At 48.0% G+C, this 24825-nt stretch overlaps 1 protein-coding gene across 2 annotated transcripts in view; it reads right to left on the bottom strand.

Annotated features, from left to right (window-relative positions):
• Positions 1 to 24825, bottom strand: part of ppfia2 (PTPRF interacting protein alpha 2) — a 264671-nt gene that overhangs the window by 166469 nt on the left and 73377 nt on the right. The window contains exon 1 of one of the 2 annotated variants that reach the window (XM_056278057.1): positions 18695 to 18775. The exons of the other annotated variant lie outside the window; for it this stretch is intronic. Within the exon in view, the coding sequence (XP_056134032.1) occupies positions 18695 to 18775 (81 nt within the window). Of the gene's footprint in view, positions 1 to 18694; positions 18776 to 24825 lie in introns of those variants that run through there. 2 annotated transcript variants of the gene reach the window in all.

Below are 24825 nucleotides of genomic sequence, written 5' to 3'. Positions count from 1 at the left end.
CGCTTCCCTCCTCCCCGCCATCACGGTCTCCCTGGTAACAGTGGGCTGATGCTGGGGGACTTTGATGGTTGCCTGTGGTGTGGATGGTGCTTCTGTAGCACATCAGAGTACTCTCCCTGTGGCAGGTAGTGCCCAGTCCCCATCTCTTACTGTCCTCTGAACATGGGTGGGAGGTGAGTAGTGGGTCTGGCAGACTAAGCTGGAGAGTTCTGCAGGCCCACGGGGTCCGGTCAGTGCCATGCCATACCTGGCTAGCTGTCATCTCACATAAGCACAGGGTGGGACAGCTAACACAATTCTGGGACTGCTTTGTGTCAGCATCCGGCCTATTTGAGTGACAAGACGTTTCTAAATATAGCACCATGCACCTTTCCTATTACGTTCTCTTCTCATTATAGTGCTCTGCTCTTGTTCTAGATGCTTCAGGGCCTGCAGGAATATGACAGAAGACGGCACAGCAATCAATACAGCTGTTAGCATGAGCACACCAGAGGAAGGACCGAGGCTTACTCAACCATACACTTCACCTTTAAGAGATGGTGTTCAAGCAGCATTGAGTCTGTCATCCGAAAAATCATCCCTGTCACCATTTTACACCGTTTCCTTGAACTTACGGGGAAACCGCTGGGAGAGGCGCAGACTAGCTAGCCTGCAGCATGCAATCAGGTTGTGAATACCATAGACATATAAAGAGTAGACGCTGCATTGGCTGTTGGGGCACGAGAAATACGGCCGCCATCTTGGACCGGTCAGCCTACAAGTTGCCTAGCAGCAGAATACACGACTTAGAAAGATGCCAGAACACTGTTCAGCATATTCCTGCTCCAATCGACGGACCGTCGAAAACAGGGCTCGGGGGATTACTTTTCACAAGTAAGATTGAACATCACCATTGGTTGTATTTTGTGAATATAATATTACTGTACTGTATTTATGTCCAACTGCGAAATCGTAGCCAGCTAGCTAGGCTATGCTCAGTGCCGGTGTTCACCCGGCTATGAACTGAGACTTTATAAGTCATATTCCATAACACTGACTTTACAACTGACAAAAGAATGCTATTGTACAAATAAAACAATATTAACGTTACTGGTATTATATTGACCAGCGAATTTTACATAGGTGGCACAGACTGTATTATTCACATGTAATCCATCCTAACAACAGTAAGATAGGGGAGAACCGGGCCCAAAGTAACACGCCGCGAAATTAGCACAGAGCTTTTTTCGAAGGAAACAAAATAGGACGTGATGCAATTAAGTCAGTGTGTGTTTATAAGACCTCTCCCTTCTCCCAAAAAATTGGCGCGATACGCAGTTATTTAAAAAAGTTATAGAGCGAAAGCTGTCCTGTGATGGGTGCCGTGCGAGCCTTGTCAGAGATGCTGTCCCATCATCATTTGACGAGAGCTACCTACCACCTTCTAGCCCTGAAACACAACGGCGGGCGGCCTAGTGATTCCATCACAAGGCACAGTGAAGGTTTGATTTCATTATCTTGTTTTAAAAAATATTTTAATCTTTGTATATTAAAGTTGCTTTGTTCTTTGTTCTTATTTTCTCTGTTCTGTAAAGTGTCTTTGAGCACTGTGTAAAGCGCTATATAAATATAATGTATTATTATTATTATAAGGTGCTGAGAGCTGCAGAGAGGGTGATTCGCCAAGCTGCAACAAAGCAAACTCCAAAGCTGTCTACAATCACCCACATCGTCCGAGAGGAGATTGGCACGGAGGATGTTTTTCTGCTTGGAGAACACATTGAGGAGACACAGTTTGGCATCGACAACCACCACTACAACTTGTTGTCTTTGGTTGTGTCTGTGTTTCTCAAGATAAGTTTGCACCACATTGCAAAACTCACCTCTCTTGACCTGCAGAAAGGGAGCACGAGAAAGAAACTCTGCAAAACAGTTCTCTTTCAAGGGTTTTAGGGGTTTCATGTCAAACTTTAATTAGCAACTTTTATTTTTTCCCCTACATTGTTATGCTACATTGTTTATATATTTATCTCTCTTTAAAATATATATGTATATCTGTATTTATTTTTTATTATTACATCATACTATTGGCTATAATTACGATATTATTACAGTATTATACCACTTTATTATACACACACACACACACACACACACACACACACACACACACACACACACTGTATAATTCCTACCCTCACATGTAAATATTTTGTGTTGTTGTCAGTGTTTACGTTTGTCCATTGTGTGCAATGTACTGGTCACCTATGTAAGCAACTTTGTACATGTGTAAATATGGTTTGGGGCGGGGATTTATATATATTTTCATTTTCTCTGATATATAACATATATTGTTGTTATATATACTGTAGATATATAATGTGTTCATATATTGTTTATATATTTATATAGCCTAATCATATATTGTTTCTTCAACTTATTAAAATAGCTAACTTTACTGTCACTATCTGCTTCTGCCTCTCTATCATATTTTAGCGTGTGTGTGTGTGTGTATATATATATTTATAGTGAGTGTTTTGCTAAATACCGTATTGTTCCGAATATAAGACGACCCTGATTATAAGACGACCCCCCCCTTTTTCAAGACTCATTTTTGGAAAAATACTTTTTGAAGAGCAAATATTGGTTTTATAAAGAAAAACATTATATTTGAAAATAATGATAATAAAAACACACTGAATAAAACAAGGTAGTCTGTTTAACAGCTTTTAAATAAAATTATGTTTTCAATATATTTTAGATGAAATTGTCACATTTAAATAAAAAAATGTAAATACATTTGTAAATGAATGACTTATGGTATTTAAATAGCATACAAATGAAAATAAACTGTAGTCTATTGAGACTATCCATCTCATAGTGAAAAAATAACCATTTCAACATTTCAATAACTGCATTAACCATCGAAGTGGTCTAATTTTAGAACGGTCTTGAAACAAATCGGACTGAGTGAGAATGTATATTGACATTCAAAAGTCTAGACCTCGAATGTAAGACGACCCCCACTTTTTCATATGTATTTCCAGGGTAAAAACCCCGTCTTATATTCAGAACAATACAGTACCTACCTATCATACATCACATATATCATATATCAGAATATTCTATTACTGTTAAGCCAACTATGAACATTAAAATACGTCAAACCATGTGTCCTGTATCATAGCTACATGTATGACGTTTTCAGCAACAAAAAATGGCGTGGAAATCAGTTTGGTATTCAGCGAGTTATGATTGATTAACTGCGCTGACAAACACATTACACTGAGTGGAGCGGGTGACCGGTCCAAGATGGCGGCCCCACGGCTCGTCAGCGCCAATAGGCAGTAGCGGTCGATGCGGCGTCTACTCTTTATATGTCTATGGTGAATACAAAGGGTCTTTTCAGGGGCTGGAAGGAGAGGCACTTGAGTCTCACTGAAGGCTCCCTGACACAGCGTGGAAGACCAGCAGCGTCTCGGTTCATTAAAGACCTGGCAATGATTAAGAATGGTGGCTTGTGGGCCTCCGGGTGGCGTAGCGGTTGGCCTATTCCGTTGCCTACAAACACGGGGATCGCCGGTTTGAATCCCCGTGTTACCTCCGGCTTGGTCGGGCATCCCTACAGACACAATTGGGGCGTGTCTGCGGGTGGGGAGCTGGATGTGGGTATGTGTCCTGGTAGCTGCACTAGCGCCTCCTCTGGTGGGTCGGGGCATCTGTGCGGGGGGGGGGTATAGCGTGATCCTCCCATGCGCTACATCCCCCTGGCGAAACTCCTCACTGTCAGGTGAAAAGAAGCGGCTGGTGACTCCACATGTGTCGGAGGAGGTGTGTGGTAGTCTGCAGCCCTTGGCCAAGTACAACTGGGGAGAAAAATGGGGGGGGGGAATCCAAAAAACAAAAAATGGCGGTTTGGTTGCTGGGCAGGTTGTTTTCCATATGTAACGTTCCTACAGCCCTGGCTTAAGAGCGATGTCTTTCCCAACCGCTCAAACAGAGAGAAGCGAGACCAACAAACTTTCTGCTCGAAACTGCAGGTAACAAGGACTGCCATTATTATATACTATATACTACTATACTACACAGCTGTACTACTATAGTACAGCTGTATACCGCTCACACAAACTAGCAGAAAGCTGGAAGTGTTTGCAGTTACTGGCAAGGGGACTCCATGTATTTTACAACACCACCGAAGATTTTATTCAGGATGCAGATACGTGTATGATACCTGCAAGGCATGCGGTAATGATTTCCTGTTACACACTGAGCAGCTGACTGCAAACAGAATTAACTGCCCTCAACTGTCCTGGGGAGCTTCACCAGTCAGGTTGACGGGTACTGCGGAGAATCGATTTAGACTTGGCAGGTCGCGTTCACGGTGCCTAAAAAATAATTGGATAGCTGGGAAAAAAATTGGAAACGAGATTTGAGGGGATACCTGTCTGAAGACTGTTGTCTTTTCTTTCCCAGGAATGCAGTGAGAGGAGAGTAGCTACTCCCGTCTGTTCCCTTCATATTACTCTGCATTAGATGGCACAGGTCCTATCCTGTCTATCCTGTGGCCTGCCAGAGAACACCATTCAGTCTTGCTTCATTTATTTATTGTCGTGGAATTTCCCCCCTTTTTTCCTCCCCAATCATATTCAGCCAATTACCCTGCTCTTCCGAGCCGTCCCGGTTGCTGCTCCATCCCCTCTGCTGACCCGGGGAGGTTCTGCAGACTACCACACGCCTCCTCCGATACATGTGGAGTCGCCAGCCGCTTTTTTTCACCTGACAGTGAGGAATTTCGCCTAGGGGGACGTAGCACATGGGAGGATTATGCTATTCCCCCCAGTTCCACTTCCCCCCTGAACAGACGCTCTGACCGACCAGAGGAGGTGCTAGTGCAGCTACCAGGACACATATCCACATCCGGCTTCCCACCTGCAGCCATGGCCAATTGTGTCTGTAGGGACGCCTGACCATGCCGGGGGTAACACAGGGATTCGAACCGGCGATCCCCGTGTTGGTAGGCAACGGACTAGACCGCTACGCTAACCCGGACACCCTCTACCATTCAGTCTTGTTGCCGGCCATGACATTAGACGCTATTTTAAAGCTCCTGTATGCCTTGACCCTACCTGGCGGCACGGTGGCCCAGTGGTTAGCACTGTTACCACACAGCAAGAAGGGCCTGGGTTCGAACCCCAGTCCGTCTCAGGTCCTTTCTGTGTGGTGTTTGCATGTTCCCCTCGTATCTGTGTGGGTTTCCTCCGGGTGCTCTGGTTTCCTCCCATCATCAAAAAGACATGCATGTTAGGGTTAATACTCCTGTCTGTGCCCCTGAGCAAGGCAACAGAAAGAAGAACAGGAGTTGGTCCCCGGGTGCTGCAGCTGCCCCCTGCTCCTATACAGTAGGATGGGTTACAAGCAGAGAACAAATTCCTTGTAACCTACAATGACAAAAATAACGGCTTTTTTGTGGGTTTGAAAGCTCCCCTGCAGGGCTTTCGGCTGTCATCATCTCCACAGGAAATAAATAAAACGTTTCAATTCTCCTGTTCTGACGCTGTTGGAACCTGGCGCCAGTGGGCGTGATGCCAACCGCAGGGGGAGAAAGGGTTTTAAAAGACGTGAGCTAGGAGCACTGCAAAAGCTTTCACAATTCCCGATTACTTTCTCTAATGTCTTCCAAAACAAAACAAGTCTCCACCAAACAGCTGAGAAACTTTACATGCCGAGGCCGTTTCCTGCTACCGTGCCGCGGCCGAAGGGACAGACGCGGTCAGGCCGCCGTTGAACCAGTGAGTAAACGTATTGATTATCTAGGAGCGCTTTCCACTGGATGTTTGGCGGGTCATGGTGGTGGGGTTTGCATGCCACTGCTGCAAAATATACGTCTGGTTTTTATATGGCCTTGGGAGTTCCACCTTAGATGATGTCGTTTTTTAGATCCATTATTCGAAGTGAGTTGGATCTTAATAAATGCAGGTCTAGTCTCCAGACCCGGACATAAATATCTGCTGTGATGGCCCCTGAACCGCCTTGCACACTTTACAGCCTTGTTCTGATATACTCTCGGACGCATTTGGCTTTACAGCCCGCCTCTGCTTTGTGCGGCATGAGCATAAATCAGAGCCACAATTCGATTCACCTTGAGCCGAAGGTGCGCGATGGGTCTTCCTCATAAGCCCTCTTTTAGCGTGTTCAAGAGAGAGCACGTCCTGCGAATGGCTATAGATGGGTTTCCTTTCATCTCTGGTGTGTGTGTGGTTATAGACGCGCCGGGGTCAGAGGTTAGAGAGTGTGTAAGAAGCGTGCATTGACTTCCTTTCTCGGTCAGAGGCCTCACTTTCTCAAAGCCTTTTGCTAATTGACGCTACACTGTCCCTCATTTGTCTATCGACCGGCCAGCGAACCGACGGGGAGGTGTTCAGATCTGTGACGAAGGCCGAGATGGTCGGGTCGATAGATCTGGAGGGGTAGGTAAACCTCAGAGTTAAAAGCGTCAGTCCGTCTGATGCAAGTAACATGTTTTGATGAAAGGCGCTAGTTGTGTAGCTGTACGGTAGCACAAACCTTCAGCCTGCTGGTGCTTCATCCGCACCACGTTTTACTGGCTGCTTCTGGTGCGAACCGCCATGGTTTAATAGACAAATAAAGGAGAATGGACTGGAAGTCTTTTGCTCTTTACAGCCTGGCCCTACCCTGATCAGAGCACACACACTCACACACTCACACACACTCACTCACTCACTCACTCACACACACACACACACACACACACACACACACACACACACACACACACACACACACACACACACACACACACACACACACAGAGGCGGGCAGTAAAAGAGGACAGCTGGCTGGTTTGATTGACCGTAGAGAGGGCTGTATTGTGGCTGCATTATTTACAAAGGCCAGTGTGTAGCATCTGATGTGAATGAGTCCAGCGGGACTCCGTGATGTTGCAGGACATGAGAGACGGGGAGACACCGAAACTGTGACACAAAGTCTACATAATGTTGCAGGACACGAGAGACGGGGAGACACCGAAACTGTGACACAAAGTCTACATAATGTTGCAGGACACGAGAGACAGGGAGAGACAGAAACTGTGACACAAAGCCTACATGATGTTGCAGGACACGAGACACAGGGAGAGACAGAAACTGTGACACAAAGTCTACATGATGTTGCAGGACACGAGAGACGGGGAGAGACAGAAACTGTGACAGAGTCTACATAATGTTGCAAGACACAATAGACGGGGAGAGACTCAGAAACTGTGACACAGAGTCTACATGATGTTGCAGGACACAGACAAAGAGGCGAGCGATAGAGGTAATGAAAGAAAATGGGGGAAGCCCTGACATCCGTGCTCCTCCCATTATAGAGTGCGCGTCAAGTAGAAAATTAAATGGCTGTGGACGAACACCTCCAGGGACCCGCAGGCCTGAATCAGCAGCTCACACAATGACTGGACGTCATCTTAAACGAGGAGAATGAGAGGGAGGGAGAGAGAGAGAGAGAGAGAGAGAGAGAGAGCGAGAGAGAGAGAACACAAAACAGTGAGAAATAAATATAGGGCATCTGGAATGGATTCTAGAGGGGGGAAACGGAAAATTAAAAGGTAGAGAGTGAGCATACGGGTGAGCAAGAGAGAGAGAGCGAGAGCGAGAGAGAGAGCTAGATTGACAGAGAGAGAGAGAGAGAGAGCTAGACTGATACATAGAGAGAGTGAGAGAGAGAGCTATATTGATACATAGAGAGAGAGTGAGAGAGAGGGTGAGAGAGAGATAGCTTGATACATAGAGAGAGAGAGAGACAGAGAGGGGGGGGAGGGAGAGAGAGAGAGAGGAATGACTGAGAAATGAAGTCCAAATGAAAGGACGGGCAGGAAGTGTTAAAACCGGTTGAAGACGGTCAAACGTGGGCGGCTGACATCACGTGTGAGTCCTCGGTGTGTCACGTCATCCCCACGCCGCCAGTCACCAGTCACAAAGGCACTCAAGCCGGACGGCCGCAGGCGGGCTGCATCGCCGACGTCCCGAGGAAGCCGGCGATGCTTGCACGGCGCCCGACGCCCGCGCACGCGGTCCGAATAACAACGGGCCCGACCGGCTGCCCCACAAGACAGGTGGCTTGTCTGCGGCTGCTGCATCAAGGGGCAGCAACGGCTGGAGCAGGTGTTAACGCTCGCCGCAGTGGAGGCGGGGGCGAGTGCAGCGGTGACAAATGTGCTGACGGTGCGACTCCGGCTGGAGCAAGGAGAGGAGATACCCCCCCTCCCCCCCGGGGGGGACAAAGCACTGGACGGATGTGATGACCTTCTGAGCACTCAGTGTGTGTGTGTGTGTGCATGCTCCTGTGTGGATTAGGGGAGAACAGAAAATGGAAGAGATGGGGCGGAAGCCATTATTATGACCCTGCCCCTCAGCAGTGCACAGTTCGAGATGGTTTTCACCGAGATCGACTGCCGGCTCACCTGGCGTAGACAGCATCGCGTCAATAGTGTGATCGCTCCCTCGTGAGGTTGATCACCGGTGAGATACAGCTGCGTTTATTGTTAGCCATGACTCACCCCTCTCTCTTCCTGTCTTTGACAGCCAACACAGGCTAATTTACAGCACGCTTAAGTCAATCATGTAGACAGTACCTCCATGGGAGCCATTTATAAGGGTGTGTCAGATTCACAGCACCCCCCTCTTTTTTTTCTCCCCAATTGTACTTGGCCAATTACCCCACTCATGCAGAACATGCAAACTCCACACAGAAAGGACCTGGGATGGCCGGGGGTTCGAACCCAGGACCTTCTTGCTGTGAGGTAAGTGCTAACCACTGGGCAGCATCACTGCTCATTTACCCCACTCTTCTGAGCCGTCCCGGTCGCTGCTGCACCCCCTCTGCCGATCTGGGGAGGGCTGCAGATTACCACATGCCTCCTCCGATACATGTGGAGTCGCCAGCTGCTTCTTTTCACCTGACAGTGAGGAGTTTCACCAGGGGGACGTAGCGTGTGGGAGGATCACGCTATTCCCCCCAGTTCCCCCTCTCCCCTGAACAGGCGCCCCGACCGACCAGAGGAGGCGCTAGTGCAGCTACCAGGACACATACCCACATCCAGCTCCCCACCCGCAGACACGCCCCAATCGTGTCTGTAGGGATGCCCGACCAAGCCGGAGGTAACACGGGGCTTCGAACCGGCGATCCCTGTGTTGCTAGGCAACGGAAGAGACCGCCACGCCACCTGGACGTGAGAGTCACAGCATTTTAAAACTCTCATCTGCAATTGAAAACACTGATGAGAAGCTAGCCGACCTTATAAACTGCCACCTATTTTCTTTGTTCCTCTCAATGATGCGTTTTTTGTTCAAGGGAAGTATTAAAAGGGAAGGAGGGATGTGGGATTAGAAGAAAAATTTGCTTTATTGTATTTTGAGCATTGTGACAGAAATAGTCCGAGATTACTGATTAGACAAAAAAAAAAAATTCTGCTCCGTGTCCCAGTAGGCCATTCACTCAAAATGTGCGACAAGCGCATACTGCTGGCCGAAATCAAATCACACGACAACAGTAAGCCAGTCGGAGGGGTGTTAAGGCATTACTGTGTCAGTGAAGATTAGAGTCTACTGAAGGGAGTGGCCTGACCTGGATGCACCCCGTTCCACTTCAGGGATATTGGACAAGACAACACTGTGTGTATATTGTATGCATATACATATGTGTGTGTGCGTGCATGTGTGCGTATGTGTGTGTTATGCTTAGTGTAAAGCCTGTGCAGAAAAGCATGTGCAATGGCTAACATGAAGCATGCACAGTGTTTCTCTACTGATCGTTTCCCTCTCTTGCAAATAGACACGACCACACACACACACACACACACACACACACACACACACACACACACACTATGTACGTACAGGGGCCCCTTGCTTTCGAAAGCTCGCTCATCCTTTTAATCGGTGTGGAATCCATCAAAGTGGGTCAAACTCCCTTCCCCATCTGCCCCCACCAGATTTTAAATGCATGAGGACTGATTAAAAAAAGACCAAGAAAACAGGCCAACAAACACAGCGTTCAGGTGACCAGGGCTGGGACACAGACACCAAGCCGAGAAGCAGTGTGTGTGTGTGTGTGTGTGTGTGTGTGTGTGTGCATTGTAGGGTATAGAAATCACTCTGGGTCTTCGAGCTGTAAGATGTGCGTCAATTTGCCATTTGCGATGTTCCAGCTTGCTTTTTGTTTACGGCCACCTTTTGTTGTTCAGCCATCCCCGAACCCGTGAAAGAGGGAGGGGGGGGATTGATATGTTGTACAATACTGGACAGGGTAAGACAGCTGGGGGGATAAGCTTGCTGTCACAGCTGGGCGTGTGTGTGTAACTGTGTTTGGTGTGTTTGGGTATGTGTGTGAGTGAGTGCAAGTGTCCATGCATGCATGTGATTACTGTTTGTACAAGTTTGAGAACGCTTTAATATGTCGGCTCACACATTCACACGACTTATATTCTGTGTGTGTGTGTGGGGTGGGGGCGGCAATGTGGCTTCATGATTGTGTGTTTTTGTCCATAATTAAACTTGTGTTTGCTTAGATGTATGACGCAGAATTTGTTTGTGTGTGTCTGGACCAGAAATAGCTGCAATGACACGCAGTGCATGAACAGTTCACACCAGCAGATGAGCCGCCGCAGTAGTTGCCATGTGATCGTCTGCCATGCTCTCCTCCAAGATAAGCTAGCACCGGCGTCAGCATAACACACGATGACCATCGATGGCAACCTCCAGCAACTACTACTTTGATTCATGTGTGTGGAGCATCACTGTGATCATGTGACCACACAGATGGGGATTTCCTATATCAAGTACTTATCGAGTACTGGCACAAGTTATGCCACTATGTCTTCCTTCCCATACTACAATAAGGTAGATGTATAAAAATAGCTGAAGGAAAAGGGTACATACTACGTATACAACGTTCAACAAAATGGATGTCTGACAGATATGAGATTGAGTGATGTGTTGGCTGTGTGCTTTGGGTATATACCGTGTGTATAACCACAGCCTTGGTACCAGTAAATACCAGCAGCCAGGCCTGCCCCAAGGAGAAAAACAATAGAGGTACATGTCACTCCCACAGCTTATCTTGGTGTCATTGGATGAGTCACATTGGTTTACACACACACACACACACACGCACATACTCACACACGCACGCACACACACACACCTCTACTTAAGTAACTGCACCTCAATCCAGGGTCTCTTAATAACTATTGACCATTCTCTAATCTTCCATTCTTTTCTAAAGTACTAGAGAGAGTTGTGTATCAACAACTTTCGACCCATATAAAAGAAAACCATCTATATGAAACTTTTCAATTGGCTTCCAGGGCGTGTCACACCACTGCAACTGCTCTGATTAGAGTGGTGAACGATCTTCGACTAGCTATGGACTCTTGTTCCACTTCTGCGCTTCAACTACTGGACTTCAGTGCAACACATCGAAATTCTCGGACATTGGATATGGCAAACCTCAGGGCTCGGTTCTTGGCCCTCTACTTTCCTCTGTTTATATTTCACCTCTTGGCCAAATTATATGCAGTCATGGAATAAATACAGCAGAGTAGCCCATAACGGAGATCATATGTTCAGTTGATAAGTTGACAATTGTCAGGTGAAATACTCTACTTAAATGGTAATAAATATCGCCCATCACCCCCCCCCGAGCCTAAGTAAGCCTGACATGGCATACGTCAGTCATGCCTAGTTTTGCTGCAGTAATGTGAAAGCCGGTACCGTCAGTTAAATAGATACCCATTAATATCGATTAAAAAGTGAGAAATACTTTCACTCAGAGATGATGGATGAAATACACTGAGGAGTCATCAACAGAATTAAGAAAATCCTGTCAGGGGAAAATGCAGGAAATAGCATTTCATTTACCACCAACTGTTGGTCTGGCTCTGCTGAAGCCCTCATGAGCGTGACTGATTATTTCATCTACCAAAACTGGAAGAGGGTCCAAAGTGTCCTTAATGTGAAGGCCTTATCACAGTCTCACACAGGCCAATACATAGGGGAGACATTTCTGACGATGGTGGAGGAACGGGGCATGGATGAACAGCGTGTTTTGCTTGTACTCTGGGACATTGGTGCAGACATGATCATGGGCATGAGGCATGCGGAGATGCCTGACCTGAGACGCAGTGCTCACATACTGCACCTTGTGGTCAGTGATGGCCTCAGCTCCCTGCGAGAGGTGGTGGACACTCTGGCCCGAGCTGAAAAAATGCAACACATTTTAACCACTCATTTATTGCACAAAAATGACTGTGGTGGACCAGGTGGAACTCCATAGTACATATGCTCCTGAGGATGCTAGAGCAGAAGAGTGCCATTACTGCATACGCAAGTGACCATGGGCATTTCTGATGTCCAACTGCCGAGGAATGGTACACTGTATCCCACCTCACAGAGACCCTTACACCACTGGAGGAGATAACACTGGAATTGAGCAAAGCATACTCCTCCATATCTTGCATCATACCTTGTACAACCGTGCTACAACATCTACTGGAGTCACAAGAACCAACCAGCAGAGGAAGTCAAACCCTGAGGAAGACTATGCTTGAGAGCTTAGAGAAGAGGTTCTCCAAAGTAGAAGAGACAAAAGAGGTGGTGCGGGCATGTCTTCTTGATCTACGATACAAAGAGCACCCCCTTTGTCACCAGAGATTCTGACTCGAGCAAAGACCTGGGCGGAGACCAGTCCACCACACAACAACAACTAAAGCTACATCTGAGGGGAGAGATCCCAAAATGCAGAGAATGGAGGACCAAGCCCATAATCTTTTAGACACACTATACGACACCATGCTGCTTCCTCCCACCAGTCGTGGACTGGAACCTGAGGGGATCACTGAAGAACTCGAGAAGTAGGGAACCTGTCACTGACATAAACGGAGGCAATCCCTATGAGTGGTGGAAAGACAATGGCAGCTGTTTCTACAGACTGTCAGCCCTGGCAAGGCAGCACCTCTCCTGTCCACCCTCTTCTGTGACAAGTGAGACAGGGGTTCAGCACCAGAGGCACTATTTATGAAGAGAAACAGAGTGCTCTGAGAGAGAAGCTTTGCTTCATGGTAAATGGTAAATGGACTGCATTTATACAGCACTTTTCTAGTCTACCGACCACTCAAAGTGCTTTTCAGCGTATGCCTCACATTCACACACACATTCACACACTGATGGAGGAGGCTGCTATGCAAGGCACCAACCTGCTCATTAGGAGCAGTTGGGGGTTCAGTGTCTTGCTCAAGGTGATTTCGACATGCTCTCTGGAGGATCCAGGGATCGAACCAGCGACCTTCTGATTACTAGATGACCCGCTCCACCTCCTGCCTCTGTTGGACTGGAAGCATTGAGGACTGAGGAATTAATGTTCTTTACGACTGCTCGACCTAACAGGACACCACCTCATTTACTGTATACAGTTTATTTGCCAAGTATTTGTTAAACATCTTATAGACAGCATGTTGTGTTCATTTCCCCCAGATTTTTATCAAGGATAATATATTTGAGTGGTAATACTCTATAGTTTACGATGGATCTGATATTTTTTTTTTAATTTTTTAATTTTTATGCATTTGACTCTTTTTCAAAACGTTAATGTATTTTGTTGTACTGTTGTTCAAAGTACTATTTATTCTATCACGGTATATCACACACGGAGGTAGTGTAGTGGTCTATTCCGTTGACTACCAACACGGGGATCGCCGGTTTGAATACCCGTGTTACCTCCAGCTTGGTCGGGCGTCCCTACAGACACAATTGGCCATGTCTGCGGGTGGGTATTTGTCCTGGTTGCAGCACTAGCACCTACTCTGGTCAGTCGGGGCACCTGTTCGGGTGGGAGGGGGAACTGGGGGGAATAGCGTGATCCTCCCACACGATACGTCCCCCTGGTGAAACTCCTCACTGTCAGGTGAAAAGAAGCGGCTGGTGACTCCACATGTAATGGAGGAGGCGTGTGGTAGTCTGCAGCCCTCCCCGGATCGGCAGAGGGGCTGGAGCAGCGGTCTTAAAAATCCTACATCGGTTGGGCTCTACAGCATCCTAGATTTGTGCATATGAAGACGCAGTCGTCATTCGAGGAACGCCAAAAAAGCCGTGGCTTAACCAGGTGGATCAAGTGCCCCTTACTTGTAAAGTGCTGAAGATCGGTGGTCAAAGAGAGATGGCGATAGATGGATGGTACCCCGAACCGAATGCAATCCAAAACCCCCCTCCAGGGCCCGCAGCTGGAAAGTGTCCAAGCACCACGCTGCTGCAGATGAGAGGACCATTTGGGAGGAGAGAGGTGAGAAACATCTACTTCCCCTTCTCCTCACATCACCAGCGGCCCTGAGGGACACATCCCCCCATTCGTAATACAGGGCTGAGGAGAGGGGATGAGCATGTCTTATGATATGACTGAAAGTAAGCTGCCAACGTTGGCACGGCCCCCTTTCTCTCCTGATTCAAGTGGGAGGTCGGGGGTTATAAAGTGTTACCGTCCATTTTTTCCAGAGATGAATACGCCGCTCTCTGCAGCTGTACCTCCTGTGTCGACAGGTGCATGGGATGTGAGAGCTGTGTGTACAGCAATAATTTCAGAGCCCTGGCTGTCCAGCAGGCTAATTTAGAGAGAGAGAGAGAGAGAGAGAGAGAGAGAGAGAGAGAGAGAGAGAGAGAGAGAGAGAGAGAGAGAGAGAGAGAGAGAGAGAGACGGGGTAGAGAGAGAGAGAAAGAGAGGGGTAGAGAGAGAGAGAGGTAGAGCGAGAGAAAGAGAAGGCTAGAGAGAGAGCGAGGTAGAGACAGGTAGAGAGAGAGATACAGAGAGGTAGAGAGAGACGGGTAGAGAGAGAGCGAGAGGTAGAGAGAGAGAGGTAAAGAGAGAGAGGCAGAGAGGTAGAGAGTGAGAGAGAGGTAGATAGCGATAGAGAGAGCGCGGTAGAGTGAGAGCGAGAGAGAGAAAGAGAAGGCTAGAGAGAGACAGCGAGGTAGAGACAGAGGTAGAGAGAGATGTAGAGAGAGATATAGAGAGCGGTAGAGAGAGAGACGGGTAGAGAGAGGAGAGCGAGAGAGAGGTAGAGAGAGAGAGTGAGAGCGGTAGAGAGAGTGAGAGAGAGAGGTGGAGAGCAAGACAGGTAGAGAGAGAGGTAGAGAGAGATGTAGAGAGAGAGAGAGAGAGAGGGGGGGGGGTAGAGAGAGAGGGGAGAGATGTAGAGAGAGAGGGAGAGAGAGGGAGAGAAAGAGAGAGAGAGGGAGGTCTTCTTCAGGGCACAGGGCGTTGTAGTGTAAGAGACAAATCACATGCGGCGCTAATTGGACAACCAAGGACAACCACAGGGCAACAATTACACCTCATCTTCCAAGTGGCGCACCCCTGACAGACTGGTCACCAGGTGGACGCCGAGACACGACAGCCAGAACAAGGCCGCACCAGGAACAACCTGCCACAGGGGGAATCCCCCCGACTCCAAATACGACTGTTGTTCTGTCAGTACAGGACTTACTCTCGGAAGAAGAAGAAGAAAGCAGACAGTCTACTGCAGAGCTGTTAAACTGGTATTAAAACTGTGTCGTTAGCAAACGACATTATCTGAAACTTGGAGGAGGGCGTCGTACTGTGTTTAAATCTGCACACGGTCGCCCCTTGATATTTCATTTAGTGCCATGCAAAGTAAATATTCACTGTGCTGTGTAAATGAGCATGCAGTTTAGTGTGTTAACAACTGCTAGCTGGGTCATCCAACACTTTTTGATTTTGGTTTTGAGATACTTTATTGATCCCCGGGGGAAATTCTTCCCTGCATGTAGCCCATCCTAGCTGTGTAGCTAGGAGCAGCGGGCAGCCGCCATGCAGCGCCCGGGGATCAACCCCAGTTCATCTTGCCATGCCTCGCTCAGGGGCACAGACAGGAGTATAAACCCCAACATGCATGTCTTTTTGATGGTGGGGGAAACCGGAGCACCCGGAGAAACCCACCCACTGCAGACACCCGGAGAACAGGCAAACTCCACACAGAGGACGACTTGGGATGACCCCCCCAAGGTTGGAAAACCCTGGGGTTCGAACCCAGGACCTTCTTGCTGTGAGGCGACAGCGCTAACCACTGGGCCACCGTGCCGCCAACGTATCCCTATGACCTGAAAGTGTAGCACGGGACACTTGTGACTGTGTTCAGGCGTCTCATATCAAAGAAGCCCAAGATGAATAGTTTGCTGTGAGCCCGCTGACACGGTCTGACCACCGGATCGAATCCCACTGAAGCATCCTCACTGAGAGCCGCTACAACACTGCCGATGGCCAAAACCCCAGCAGACAGAGACACACACACGCACAGCATATATTACCAACACTTGCCTCATTCCCACAGGTCACTCATGCATACGAAGACACAGAACATAAATGAGAAGGTCAAGAATTGCATCATTATTCAGTCACACTGCCCGAAGTAGCCCCCCCCCCCACGACAAAACTGCAGAACGTTAAAGTCAAATGTGCTCCTTCACACTCTGCACGTCTGCAGCCTAGCATAACGTGCCTGTTTGACTGCCTCTAAAAAGCCGTGGCGCTGGATACGGGCTGCGGGTACGGGACCGTGATGTGCCGGAGGCCTCCCTGTTCGCAGGGGTGCAGAGTCTGTCAGGGTACACCACACAGGGCATCGTCTGATTTCCTCCCCAAATCAGAGTTGGTTAGAAAGTGCCATCTTTGCAGTTTAATCAATATTGCTGAGACTGTCTATAATTGCGAACTAACAAGGCCAATGAGAGAGGAGGGGAACCACCGTGGGTTGATAAACAGGAACCCGATCAAATGCCTTTCACGTCTTTTTTAGAAAAAAAATCTGTTTAAGAAAGCACTGATGCAACATTAACACAGTAAGTGGATGACAAAGCTAAATTGAACAGCACAAGCTTTTGCCTACCAAAGCAACTTATATACCTCAAGGACATGGAAAAAAAGAACAAAACAAAAAAAAAAAGAAAAGAGAAAAGAGAAAAGAGAGAGGTCACGCTTATTCAGATACTTTATATAAAGTTCCCTCACTTCCTTTTTATTGAACTTCTCAGGGACTGTAATCCATCAAGTGGGCTACCTTTGATTCTGTACTGTTAGAGGGAAGCCTTCCTGCAGGTGGAGCCCCCCTACCCCCCCTCCCGGGAGCGTGACGTCACGTGACAACCCAGAGCTGAGGTTTAGGACGCCCCAGATCCACGTCGTTAAGGGGGAATTCTCCAGCTACGGAAGTGACAGAGGCGCTCAAGAGGGCAGATGAGCACGAGGACAGCGGGTGTGGTGTAATAACGCTGGACGATCCACCTTCCACACCCACCCGGTGTGCAGAGCAATGTCAATCAAATACCACAATGTGGGTCCGCACCCTAACAATGCTATGTTAACAACAGTATGTATATACTGTAGGGGTAACCCAGGAACCACCGCAGCCGGGACGCGAACCCGGGTCTCCCACACCACGGGCGACCGCGCTAACCAGTCGACTAAAGACTCCGACCCGTTAGCCAAGGGCTAGCGAGTCTAGCCAGCAAACGAGACGTCTCACATGGAGCGTTTCCAGGCTATTGGCTGTCAGCTCGCTTCAGGAAACACGATGCGGGTGCCCCCCCCCGTCCCCCCCATGCGCACCACTTTCCAGTCTGCCTCAGTACGGCAATGGCGAACGAAATCATGCTGACTGCACCTGCAAGGCAAAACTCAACCGGCGCCACCCCCCGACCCCCCCCCCCCCATTTTCCCCCCTTTTCACGCTGCAAGTGTCACAAAGTGAACTGCAGAGTCTCGGGAGCTGTTTTCTGGAAATCAGGAGAAGGGATTGTCGCTGCAAAATGTTCCCTCCTTCCTCCCCACCCCACTGATAAGTAGCGACGGCTGACAAGGAGGCGAGGCTGATCAACAACCCACCGCCGCCGTTCATGTCAGCTCTGGATACAACCCAAATGCGCACAGGTACAATCCACCCTGCAGGGGCATTTGTTCAGAGTTCTGCCTAAAAAAACAAGTCTCCCTAAAACCTGGCAGGATATAATCTTAATCCAAACACAATTAGAAAATGGAATATGGAGGTGGGGTACAGAGAGCTATCCATGAATAATGTTCCACCATTATACGACGAACAGGAACTCTGTACTACTTCCAGCTGCTCGCGATTCCAGCCTTAGATGTTTAATTCAGTAAACTGCTGCATGAGAAGATGATATTGTTCTGCTTATGCAGGAGTAACAGTGTCCGGTTCCCTGCAGCAATGCTCCACCATCCTCCAGGTTAAAGACGCCTTGATGGCCGCTGACTTTACTGACTGAGCAGGAATAAACTGGTGTTGCATTGCTGTGCGGAGCCCTCATGGAGCCTGGCCAGCGGAGGGGGGGGGGTCAGTATACAAATGCACGTAGCCCCCCCCCCCCCCCGAACATGCAAAGTCTATCAGGAAGAGACCTACAGAAACCGCTTTGCTCGTATCATAAAAGTTAATCCTTTCGAATTTTTGCGTAAATGTGCCACGCGCCGACAGGCCACACGCGCCATCGTTTTGCGGCGAAGGGAATAAAACACAACGCAACAAATGAAAGCAGATCTTAAGACGAAGCCCCCCATGATCAACCCCAGCACTCACAACACCACAACAATCCGCATCGCGGCATGCAGCCCCACTTGCCTGGAATGTGTAAAACCTCGTCCCGTTGGGTGGGTGCACCTTTGGGGAGTTGGTCCCCGTACTCATGTCTGAGAAAATCATTATCCTTCAGAGAAGAGATGGAGGGAGAGAGGAAAAAAAATCCCAAAAGAGAAAAAAAATACGATTTCCGCTCGCAGGAGAATTTCTAAAGCATCTGATCAGAGAAGAAGAACTCCGCACCGACCCGGGCGCCGCTCTCCGGACGGACGGACGGGGAGCGCACCATTGAACGCGTTACGTGCTTACTGGGGGTGCGGGGGGGGGGATAATGAAAGAGAAAATCAAAGCGGTGATAGCAGCAGCAACAGCCAGCGGGAGGAGACTCGACCCTCTTCCGTGTCTCGTCGCGACCCCGTTACTCTCGTTTTCTCTACCGCGTGCGCGTTCCGGTGGATCGGCCCGGCGAGTCGGACCGCGTGAACCGCACGGACTCCATGACTGTTTGCACGGCGCTGGCTGCACCGGGCCGCTCTGACACCGCTTAGGATGGGTCCGTCTGTCTGCGCAGATAATCACCTCCCCTCCCGCCTCCACCAACAGCCAGCCAGTCAGCTAGTCAGTCAGTCAGTCAGTCAGCCAGTCAGCCAGCCAGCCAGTCAGTTAGTCAGTCAGTCAGTTAGTCAGCCAGCCAGCCAGTCAGTCAGTCAGTCAGCCAGTCAGTGCATCACAGCCAGTCAGCTAGTCAGTCAGCCAGTTAATCAGTCAGCCAGCCAGTCACTCAGTCAGTGCATTAAAACAGCCAGCCAGCAGACTGTATTGCAGCAGCGCAGACAGCCTGTCTGTGTTTCTGTGTCCATTACTAACTCACACACACATCCAGAGGAAGGGGGGCTTGCATGCATCCCTCAACGTCAGACATTTGGGGGGGGGGGGTACACGGTATCACTGCAAAAACAAGGGTATATCTGATTGTGAACAACTGTGAGTCTTGGAATCACAGACAAGTATTTCCCTCTGCTGGTTCCAAGAATTATTTACTCGTCATGCAGGATTATTTTTTGTCATGATTTTCTCCAGTTCTCTCTCACTTTGAAAGAGACTTTCCTGAAGTAAACCCAGAAAGGGTTTTTTAAGTGATTTTGCCAAATAATTGCATGATTGAGCTGAACAAGACGTGACTTGAGAGTAAAGAGAGTATCCTAAAACCAGTGCCGTTTAAACTTGTTTCAAGATTTCAAGTGATCCTATCTTGTTTCACGAAATCTTACCTAGTTGAAATATCTTACTGCACTGACAGATTATTTTGGTTGTTTTGGGGATTTTCTTACTTGAATATGCTAAGTGTGATCTAAGTTTTGACATGGGATTTCCGCCCCGGGCACAGACACCTGGCTGAATGAATAACACCAAGTCATTATTGTAACTAATAGAACAGACCCTAGGCTTAATAACTACCATCCTACATGAATAAAACCAGGAATGATTGAATGAATGGTGGCACTCAAGCGAAGTTCTCCAACCGTATCATCTCTGTGTGTGGACGTGCACAGACAGCCAGAGGATTGTGCGCAAGAGTGAGTGCAATTTTGGAAAATGCTAATTTAAATACTAAATAAAATGCTAATTAAAATGCAAAATTAAATGCTGAGTAAAATTCTACTTAAAATGCTAAGTAAAACGGTAGTGTGCAAGAGTGAGTGCAATTTTGGAAAATGCTAGTTAAGATGCTAAGTAAAATGCTAATTAAAATGCTAAGTAAAATGCTAATTAAAATGCAAACTTAAATACTAAGTAATATTCTTGTCAAGTCAAGTCAATTTTATTTGTATAGCCCAATATCAAAAATTACAAATTTGCCTCAGTGAGCTTTACAGCAACACAACATCCTGTCCTTAGACCCTCTCATCGGATAAGGAACAACTCCCTAAAAAAAAAAAAAAACCCTTTAACAAGGAGAAAAACGGAAGAAACCTCAGGGAGAGCAACAGAGGAGGGATCTCTCCTACTTAAAATGCTACTTAAAATGCTAAGTAAAAAAATGCAAAATTAAAATGTTAAGTAAAAAATGCTAAATAAAATGCTAAGTAAAAAATGCAAAATTAAAATGCTAAGTAAAATGCTTGTGTTTAGCCATTTTCTGGCACAAACAAGAAGGCCTCCTTGAAAATGCACAACGGCTGTGATTTTGTCTTGACAGCAATATCAAGCAGAGCCAATTGGAGACATGTCAAAAACATTTTAAATCCTTTCTTACGCCGGGCCTCGTTTTTAAACCATATCCAGACAACTTCCTGTGTAGTCTATTGACCGCCCCCCCATGGTCTCTAGAAAAGAGAACTGCTTCAACCAGTTTGAGACGAACGCAACTGTCTGCGAGTGGCTTTCATCAGTAATTAGTACAGTTTTACCAACACAGTGGACTCTCTTCCCTCTTTTCATGCAGTTTTCTCTAACTGAGCGGCCTTTCCATGAGAGTAAGCATCGCTTGCCGAATCATTAAATCCGATCGCCAAAGTCACCAAGGAAAATGCCATCACCCATATTAACAATACGAAGGACCTTGATAAAGCTGACTATGCTATCCAACAGCAAGCTATTCAACCATTGTACAAAAAAATATATATATAATTTAATTAATATTGGCAACAACCCCAGTAATGTGTTGTTTAGCTGGGAGCACTGCTAGGCTAGCATTTGCTGGAAGGATTTAAAATGTGGACTACTTCCAAGTCTTTACTCTTTATAGAAGAAAGAATAAAGAAAGCCACTTTATTTTGTCATTGTACACTTACAATGAGTGTTCTCTGCAATTAGCCCATCCTATTATATTGGAGCAGTGGGCAGCTGCAGCGCCCGGGGACCAACTCCAGTTCTTCTTTCCAGTGCCTTGCTCAGGGGCACAGACAGGAGTATTAACCCTAACATGCATGTCTTTTTGATGTTGGGAGGAAACCGGAGCACCTGGAGGAAACTCACGCAGACATGAGGAGAACATGCAAACCCCACACAGAAAGGACCTGGAGGGGGAACTGGGGGGAACAGCGTGATCCTCCAACGCGCTTCGTCCCCCTGGCGAAACTCCTCACTGTCAGGTGAAAAGAAGCGTCTGGCGACTCCACATGTATCGGAGGAGGCATGTGGTAGTCTGCGGCCCTCCCTGGATCGGCAGAGTGTGGCGTAATTGGCCGGGTACAATTGGGGAGAAAAAGGGGGAACCCTCCCCCCCCCAAAAAAGAAAGAAAGGACCTGGGATTCGAAACCAGGACCTTGTTGCTGTGAGGCAACGGTGCGAACCACTGGGCCCCCGTGCCACCCATTATATGAAAGGTTAACAGCATTACCGGACCCGGGGTTCAACTCCTGACCCGGTGACAAGCAAACTACAGACCGCTGACTGAGTTAGGTCCTTCGTTAGAAACAAATGTGACGATAAAGTCAAATGAGATTTGGTTCCAGAGGGCAGTTCAAGATGAAAGCAGTTAGATGAGTATAATTACAAAAGCCATGGTCATGCGTTGACTATTAGCCTTGGATAGAGGAACTGTATCTTAACAACGAGTCCTTTCTGTTAGACAGCGGGACTAACAAGTGTCTTAAATCAACAACCAACCTCGACTTTGACCTGGGGAGCTAGAAATGGTCAAATACGTTGTTTTTTTAAGGGGAAACTATCTACTTTGGGTTTGTCTTTATCTGGCTCCCACTGGGAGACGGATGCTGAGATGTGGAAGCAACGTCCCCTAGTCTATGCAGGACGGTGCCGAGGAAGAGTGTGGTAGATAGACTCCAGATGGGGTCTTAAATCCAGGCGCCTGATTGGTCCATAAATCCAGGCTCGGGCACGGCGCTGTGAGAAGCGTCCCATGGGCAGGGGAAGGTAGTCCAGGTCGTATCAACAGACATGCCCATCCTCGTTTCTCACGCCATTCAGCGGGGGGGGGGGGCAGCATCAAAACTGGTTGGCTTACATACAGATGTCTTTACCTTGGCTCAGCTATGAAGGTCGTGCAAAACAAAAAGCCAACCAGATGCCATTTATGGACACAGACAATGCCGTATTTAGGAATGAATGAATACACGCTACGTAGGCATTTAACTGTTGCCAACTATTTGGGCATATTTCCAACCTTAGATTACGCACACATTTTAAATTGTGCAGTTCTACCAGGAATCCAAAAGAAGAAGAAGAAGAAGAAGAAGAAGAAGAAGAAGAAGAAGAAGAAGAAGAAGAAGAAGAGTTCTACAAGGAATACAGATAGAGCTAACAATTCCTATTGTAAATGACAGAACTGCTTTGACCAATTAGAGGTACAGTCGGTGGCCATTTTTTTCCAAAATTCAGTTTAGCAGGAATTTCAGACTTTGAATTGAATCATACGAGTCTGCAAGACAGACAGTGTGCGTCTTTGTGCACACCGAGGCGTGCCCTGTTTTGCCCCCCTGCCCCCCCTCGCTGTTCCGTGTCCCCGTCCACCGCGCTAACGCCGCTGCCAACGGCTCTGCAGCAGAGGTGCGGCACCGGCGCGCGGGCGGGATCTCTGCGCGCAGGGGCTTCTACGCCACCCCGTTCAGCTGTCACATGCACTTAACCCGTCTCCGCTCTGCAGAGTGGCCGTGCGGTGACGTCACTGGCCAGATGTGCGGCGGGCGAGGCTTAGGATCCGTACAGCTCATTGGCTGGAGACGTCAATCCCCCCCCCCTCCCGCGTTGATCTCCAGCCCCGAGCAGAGGTGTAATCTTTGTCTCTGGACACAGATGAACGCCGGAGTGGACTACATCTGGTTCACCGGGCCGGTAATATTGTGCCACAACAGACAATAAGAGAGTTTTGTTCCATATTTGGAAGTTTTGGTGAAAACGAAGAAACGTGTCCATAATCACCAAAGCGCTGCAGCCCTTTATCTAGTCCACCTGATTAGCGTATCGGCAGAAGGCATTTCTGTGTGCGCGCGCGTGACTGCACGTGTGTGTCGTCATTCGAACCCTGCGTCTCCTCACACCCCCCCCCCCTCCCTTCAAACACCACGAGGGGTGTTTGAATAAGACCGTTTGTCTTATTTCATCAGTCAAAGGGCTCAAACCAAATTGACACCCCCCCCGGTTTTGTTTGAAAGCTCGTGTTTGATCATTCCGTGTCCCTAATCCAGGCAGCCGGCTCGAGGCTTTGGCAGACCAGATCGAGGCAAGTGATAACGCACGTGCCAGGATTTGAGAGGCAGCTGTGCGCCGCTGCAGAGTGTGTGGCTGATGTATAATTAGGCAGGAATGTGCGGCGATGCTCCGAGAGGGCTTGTTCACCACAGATAAGAATTCCTCATTAAAATCCAGACCGTGGAGTAACGCGCGCACAATAACACTCTGTAATGAGCCCATAACAACAGCAGCGGGGTTCGACCCGTACTGTTCCCCAAAAACACAACACCGCTATGCACAGGAGAGCTACAGGACACATGTTGGACTCCCCCCCCCCTTGTGTGTACAGATGTGTGCGCACGTGCATGTGCAAATACGCATGCGTGTTTGCCCATGCAGCGCCGGAAGTCTGTGATATACGTAACGCTTTCTTCTTCTTCTTCCAAGGTTATTTGGGCGAACAGCCACTTAATCCTCAAATGACGTGCAAACGGGGAACAACAAACAATGACACATGATGCATAGAAATATGAGTTGGCTTGTGAACCTCCCTCCCCTCTGCAGCGTCTGACGGTGCAACGCAGGGCATTTTCCTACTTTCGTCAGTGTGATCAACCACCTCCCACTGGCGAGAAAAGATTTTTCCCCCATCTTATTTGACGGTAAATTGCACTGTGTTTTGCAATTTCCCACTAAATGAGTCAACAGTTTGAGATCCAATTTTGTGATTGCTTACTGACCACATGCAAATAGCATATTGTGACGTGGTCAAATTATGGACTCCTAAGCCAACCTTTCAGAGTTAACCAGCAAGCTTTTGATGCCCGTGATACAAGCCAGTGATAACAGACACGAGTTTGTATTGGTCTCAGCTTCTCCCCTTTTCTTGGCCACAGAAGCGAATTACCTATTTGCCTACTCTTTACACTCATGGTGGGAAATAACATGCTGTCCAATACAACTTCTCTCATAACGTCCCCATTACCTTCCACCACATCCGCGCCATCTGTAACAGACATGCCCGTTTTTAACATGT

This window comes from Lampris incognitus, chromosome 3 (genome assembly GCF_029633865.1).
Source record: "Lampris incognitus isolate fLamInc1 chromosome 3, fLamInc1.hap2, whole genome shotgun sequence".
In the NCBI taxonomy this organism is placed as follows: domain Eukaryota; kingdom Metazoa; phylum Chordata; class Actinopteri; order Lampriformes; family Lampridae; genus Lampris; species Lampris incognitus.
This window is presented reverse-complemented; position numbering and strand designations above follow the sequence as displayed.